At 28.5% G+C, this 7,336-nt stretch overlaps 1 protein-coding gene across 1 annotated transcript in view; it reads left to right on the plus strand.

Annotated features, from left to right (window-relative positions):
- LOC105158222 (U5 small nuclear ribonucleoprotein 40 kDa protein) overlaps nucleotides 4,999–7,336 on the plus strand; it is a 9,429-nt gene continuing 7,091 nt past the window's right edge. Inside the window, exons 1-2 of the mRNA XM_020692604.1 lie at nucleotides 4,999–5,412; nucleotides 7,046–7,230. Of these exons, the coding sequence (XP_020548263.1) occupies nucleotides 5,209–5,412; nucleotides 7,046–7,230 (389 nt within the window). The 5' untranslated portion in view covers nucleotides 4,999–5,208. The remainder of the gene's footprint in view (nucleotides 5,413–7,045; nucleotides 7,231–7,336) is intronic.

The raw sequence follows: 7,336 nt of genomic DNA on the forward strand, positions 1-7,336 counted from the left end.
TTTTTTTTTTTTTTTTTTTTTTTTTTTTTTTTTTTTTGTGAAACATAGATTATCATTACATCATAAATTTAAATTATTTTTTAAAATAATTATTAATTAAAAACAAAAATATTATATCATGATTAATAATATATCTAATAAATTAAATCTAATCAATGTATTTAGACAGCACCTACTATGCAATTAAAACAACATCCCATACATATGGCGAAATTCAAAACTATGCTAAAAGCCTCATTAGCATAAATTTAAGAGACCAACAACTACATCATTAATTTAAGTTGTTAACAACTAATATACGTAAATTATAATTTCAATTATGTACGACTAACCAATAATTGTTATTAAAACAAACCAACAAGTAAATATTAAAATAGACCAACACTCGCTCATTTTTAGGACTTGAACTTATGACCTAAGATCATGGTACATCAATTTCACCAATTAAATTAGACCTTGTGATCAACCTTTTCTATTTTTCATCTTCTTACACTAGAAAAAAAACTATTATTGGCTAAAATATTAGTGGCTATGGTGAATGACTACTATTAATTACGGCTAAATAAAAGCAACGGAAAAAACTAACTTTCCCACCATGAATTTTTTTTTTGCCACTGCTAAGAGCCATAATCAAAACATTTGTCATGGCTTTTCTTGCAAAAACTACGGCGAATAATTGTTGCGTGCCCATGATCAATAATTATTTGTTACAACTATTTATTGTTAATGATGACAATTAATCGTAGTTAAGTGTAAGAATTCTTCTGGTGTTGGCAAATTGTCAAAGTTCCAGGTTGTTAGTTTGTTTTAAATTATTGGACCAATATGTTATAACTTTATAGTTTTTAATAATTGATTATTATGATGTGATAATATATATGTAATAGAGTTACCTCATGACTTACTTTCTCCTATTTTTGGTTCAATTTCGCTGTAATGTTGTATAATTAATTATGAGAAAATTCATTCTGGAATTATTGTTTTTAGAAAAAATAATCATGGTATTTGAATTTATGATTTATTATGTAAATGTAATTTATATTCAAATTTCAACACCAATCTCATTATGGAAACTAAAAAATTATATTTGGATTGAACGTAACTTTTTAGAGTTTTAATAAAGGTTGATAAATTGTGAATAAGTTCAAAGTTGTGAGTTTGAGTCTCATCAGTTGTGTGAATAGTTGTCTTTATGTAAGCTTATTGGATTTTATTTCGTGATTTTTTATTATATTGATGTACGTATTGACAAACCGATGTATTGCTTAGTTTATCGAAATATTGATGTAATCATATAAATACCTTTTATATAATATATGTACGTATGTGTGTGTGTGTGTGTATATATATATAACAATAATTAGTGAAATGTGGGATATACTAATATCAAGTATAAATATCACTCCTCGTTTTTTAGATTTGCTGTAATTATACATAAATCCATGTGATTTGAAAATTTATATATAGTTACCATGTTGTTTGCTTCCATATAACAAATCGTCCCTCCATTAGTCAAAATTCACTGAATTTATTAAATATTACTGACTTGTTTTTTCCAACTAAACAAATATACCTCTCACATGCATTAACTTGTGAAGATGTATAAGCATAATTTGATTATAAAAAAATTTATCTAACCTAAATCAAATCAGTAATAAATCAATCGGAGGGGTAAATACGATTTTTATCTAATTTTTTCATTAATTTCAGTAAATTCAGTGAATTTTAACTAACAGAGGGACTTATTTATTAAATAGAAAAAAATCTCAATGGTATTAGATATAATTTTTCAAATCCTATTGAGTATTATATGTAATTTTTCAAACCATAGAGAGTACTACATTAATTTTAGGGAGTACTAAACATAATTTTTTAATTCATATAAAATTTACGTGTAATTGTACAGAATCTTAAGAAGAAAGTGTAATTATCCCCGTCACTTATTAATCAAGTTGAGACACTAAATTTAAATTATTAATTTAGAATGTCTGGAAGAACCACATTTAATAATTAGTTCGAAACATATAATTAAAAAATAAAAGTGTAAAGAGCAAAGCATTTCAATCATTGTTGTTGACATGTAATCTGATGTAAGCAGAATAATATATATATTTATTTATTTATGGGACTTAGCATCATCTCATATTAAAATTTATTTGCATGTTCTTATTGATGAATCTAACTTTAGATTTGAATCGTTATGACCTGAAGGTGATTGACTTACTATATTTGATTTAATAAAAATTTAAATTAATTCCTTACAGGTTAGTGAAAAACTCGTTATTTTATATTTATAATTTGAACTTCGATCATAATCAAATTATGATGCATAATACGATGAAGTCGAGATGTTTTTTGTTTCTTAATGATTAACAGAGGTGTAAGATAGAAAATTATAATTTTTGTCTTAACATATAGGTGGTTTGTAATATCAGTCTCGTATTTTTTGAAATAGTCAATATTAGTCCTATGTTTTAAGAAAATATTGTAAACGCTTTAGGAAATAGTCAAAATTTTGCAACGTCTGGGACTAAGTTTGCAACGTTTTCCTAAAGTGTGGGACTAAGTTTGCAATGTTTTTCTAAAGTGTGAAACTAGTTTGCAATATTTTTCTGAAGTGTGAGACTAATGTTGACTATTTCAGAAAGTATGGGACCAATGTTACAAACCACCTTATATTTTAAAACCAAAATTGCAATTTTCTCGTCTAGAGCATGAATTGTAATATTTCTGTAAAGGTAAATTACTACCACCACCTCTGAAATTTGTCATAGTTATAAATATTTTGTCATTCTTCAAAATTTACAAGTACCCTTTAATTTTAATGTTCGTTTAACAACAAGCCCACTCCTTTAGCCCGTGTTAGGTTTCTAGTCAATTCTTTATAACAAATTGACCAAAATGCCTTTTTTAGACTATAAATTATAATTTAATTTATAAGAAGTTTATGTTTTTTCTTTTAACATCAGTATGTTTTGTTCAAATCTTAACGAAATGAGGTTATAATGAACTGTGAATTTTGAGGAGGTGTAAGTATAATTTTATTTTTTTCAATAAAAATATAGTTTCGCAATTCTAAAGACATCTAAATATAATTATAAATTTATATAGTTAGTGACTAAATATTTTAGATAAATTCCCAACCTCATAATTTTAATTTCAATAATCCACAATTATCAAGCTGATTGATTTTTATCTTCTATGATATTTTGATTATTGTATTTCAATGATCACAACTTATCACATCGTACATTATCTATATCTATATTTATACTATATAAAAAACGAAAGGGCTTCCACACTCACAAACAATAGTTAATGATACCGCCTCATTAATTTTTTGTGAAGCCAAAAATGTTCTTCGACTGATAAGATAACTAACTTATTCAATTTTTAAAATTTTATATTAACTGATAATTTTTTTTTCTTTCTTCATTTTAATGTGATGTATCAATTTATATATTTTACTCTTATATAATATATTTTAATGCGTGAAATATTATTTATTATATGCATGCAGAAACGGCTAGTTATCTATACTATATAAAAAAATCTCATTTCATTCACAAATAGCGATTAATTACACCGCGACACTAATTTTTTGAATTACCAAAAATGTCCTCATATATTTTCAATCACCCCTGTTCAAATTCGTCTTATCATCTATATGATCTATCGATCTATCTATACTAATTTGAAATTTTTATTCAAATTAAATTTTTTTGTATCGATAATATTTTCAAACTAATTTTGTTTTCTTTCTTTATTTATTTAATATATCTTATTTTTATCTATAATATATTTTAAAGCGTAAACGATTATCTATACGGCATAAAAAAGAAAACTCTATTTTCACTCACAAATAATTGTTATTTACACTACGACATCAATTTGTTGAATCACAAAAAATATCCTCATGTATTTTCAACCACCCCTATTCAAATTATTCTTCTCATCTATATGATATATACTATCTATATATACTAATACGAACTTTTTACACACACCAATTTTTTAATTTTTTTTTTGTATCGATAACATTCCTAAATTTATTTTATTTTATTTTATTTATTTTGTAAATGTGATCTGTTGGTTTATACATCGTATTCTTATATATAATATATTTTAAAGCATAAACGATTATTTATTCTATGCACGCAGGAATGACATGACATAACGATTAATATAAAAAAAAGGCTCTCCACACACACAAATGACGATTAATGACACCGTTGCCATCAAATTTTTGTAAAGTCAAAAATACCCTTCAATTAATAAGATAACTAACTTATTCAACTGTCGAATTTTTGGATTAACTAATAAATTAATTCTCTTTTCTTTCTTTCTTTCATTTTTTTTATGTAATATTGATTTATATATTTTAAAATGTGAAAAATTAATTATTATTTGCAGGCAGAAATGACATCCCACAATGGTTAACATATAAAAAAAAAATGATGCTTTAGACACAAAGTGACGATTTTGATATTTTTGCACTAATTTTTTTATAATCTTTAACTGATATGATAATTAATTTATTTAACTCTGTAAGTTTTACATTAACTTAATTACTCAATTAATATAATTTGTTATTATTTATAATATATTTTACCGTATGAAAGATTATTTATATATGCACATAGAGATGGCTATAATGACTCGTAATACTTAAAAAAAGGGAAGCTCATTTTTGTAATTATATCTATATTTTATGTAACAGTTTTTCTGAATTTTCTGAAACAGGTTACAGATGTCTTTTTAAATTTATTATTGCTTTAATGTGATTTATAATATATTTTTACCCATTATTTAGTTATTTGATCATACTTTATTTATACAAAAAACACTTTAATTATAATTGATTAAAAGAAATTATGTGAATAAGAAAATAGAAGTAGCTAAAGTATTGGGATAATACAACAAAAATAAATCAAGAAGAGTGAAATTTAAGGGGGAAAAAAAAGAAAAAAAGAAAAAAAGAAAAAAAGAAGAAGAAGAAGAAGAAAAGAAAACCTAAATGACAAAGGTAACAACTACTCTACTCTCAACTCATCATCTTGCAAACAACCCTACATATATATTTTCATCAATATTTGATTCTCAGTATTTCCCGAATTCCTCACACAAACCGACATATCTTCCTACGCTGCCCGAGAATCCGGAAAGTGTTCAACGGAAACGAGAATCGTCGCTTTTGAATCAAAGAAAATGAGCGGGTACCCTCTTCTGAAGAAGCCCAAAATCGAAATTGAAGAAAATGAAGAAGAAGAAGAAGAACCGGAAGAAAATGATGATGAGAAAATGGAGGAGCAGATTAGGAACGAGCAGGAAGAAGCACTAGTGGCACTCATAGAGCACCGAACGAAGGAAGTCGAGCACCTACGCCAGCGTATTACTTACTATAAATCCCAGGTTTTCAATTTGATTCTTTTTTTGCCAAGAATGCTTTTTTGTTTTCTTCCCGTCCCATTTGATGTGTGGTTTTCCGGGTTATTGTTTCTTTTTGTATATTGTCGATGATTCTTGTGGAAAGTGTGATGGGTGGGGTAAGGGTTTCTCTGTATTGTGTTTGTAATGCATGCATTTTCGTGATATTCTTTCGGGAGAGGTGTAGTGCAGTGGAGGGTTCAGGGTGCGTTCTAGTTTGTTCGTAATGCTTGAGTTTTCTTTGTTATTTTATCAAACGTGTCATGGAGGGGTCTGGGTTTCTTCCTGGTTTGTTGGTAATGGTGGTTGAGTATAGCACAAAGGTTTTAGCTTTAGTGGAACACCTTTTTTAAATTCGGTTGTTGACTGAGTTTATGGATTCTTTTCATAATTTGCCCCCATACTTCCAGCGTCCCGAGGTTTATTGGTTCTATTTTGTGTATTTAGTTGTCATGGACTGTTCCTTTGGTGATTGTGCTATTTTGGATTTTTTCCTTAATTGTGTGCTTTTCATGTTGGTGAAATGGAATCCTCAACTAGGTTTGACTCCTAGAGGTTCCTCATTGCAAATCTTTAGAATTTTTAAGAATGGGAAGTTTGCATTTAATGCAGGTAAAAAAGGCTGGCAGGTAGTGTAATAGTGTGGGTTCATAGCACCAGATTGTTTTGTCAACTTGTATGGTAACTTATTCATGCACTAAAACAAGCTAGCATTCAAATTTCACACATGCTAATAAAAGTTGTACGAAAAGGTGGTGTGCGAAACCAAATATTGTTCCATTGATTTTTGATTCTGTCATTAGATTACCAAGAACAAAGTGCAAGCAGCAATGCCCCGCTAAGAAGTTCATGTTTGTTCTAACATTTGATACCGGTGAAAAGTTGATCTTAGCACTTGCAACAATATTTTCCATGCTGCAGAACATTCTCTTGCATCATCTTTCACTTAAATTTATAGCTTCAAATGTAATGATTGAATTTTGATGGAAAATCATTGTGAAGTGTGGAGGGCAAACCGAGAAGATACTCTTTTTTATTTTGACAGATCAATCATTAAACGACAGGAGTCATTTTAACTCAAATATTTGAGTTGATCTTATTTTTTAGGCTATAATTAAGTGGCCTACCTTCACAAAGCTATTGATGAGCTCTGCCACCAGTTAGTTTATACATTAACACAATGGGAAAGTAAATCTTTTAATGTTTTCCAAAGGAGTAGTAATATGTATTCTGAAGAAATAATTACAGTTCCCGCTTATGATGACTTTATCTGGTGTTTTATGCTTGATGATAGCTTAAAGTAGTTCCATGCGGAGACAGCATGCATTTGGTTAATCACACTGCAATAGTTAATATGGCTTTGCAAGTTGATTTTATTTGCCGCATGTTCCCGTATGTGTCAATATGTGGTTGCTTGCCTTGGTTACATTCCATATAGCTTTCAGTTGTAGACTGCACATTACTGTGATTCAAAACAACATGTTCTGACAATGAATCTTCTGTTCATAATTTGCTTACAGTTTGGGTAAGTTGAATCTAAATTAGTTATATATTCTCCTACTTTTCTTCTCTCCTGATGAGAAATCATGAATTAATGTCCTGTGTATGGGGCCTGCAGCTTAATGATGCTGAGAAGAGGTTGGAGGATACCCAAAATAAATTGGCTCGTCTTCGAGGACAGAATATGTCGAAAGCTTCTAAAAATTTAACAAATGGAAGGGAAGAGGTAATAGTTGAAAGAAGATCTGCAAGTCCTATTAACATGAGTGAAGGTTCATCTCAAAAACAATCTCAATCTACACCATCGCATCAGTGCCATGATGCCACGAAGCCCTGTGGAGATAATCTGAAAAGACCACCTAGTCCTTTCTGTAGAAATGGAGATTCTTCTCAAACCCAAACTCAGTCT

This window comes from Sesamum indicum, linkage group LG3, assembly GCF_000512975.1.
Source record: "Sesamum indicum cultivar Zhongzhi No. 13 linkage group LG3, S_indicum_v1.0, whole genome shotgun sequence".
In the NCBI taxonomy this organism is placed as follows: domain Eukaryota; kingdom Viridiplantae; phylum Streptophyta; class Magnoliopsida; order Lamiales; family Pedaliaceae; genus Sesamum; species Sesamum indicum.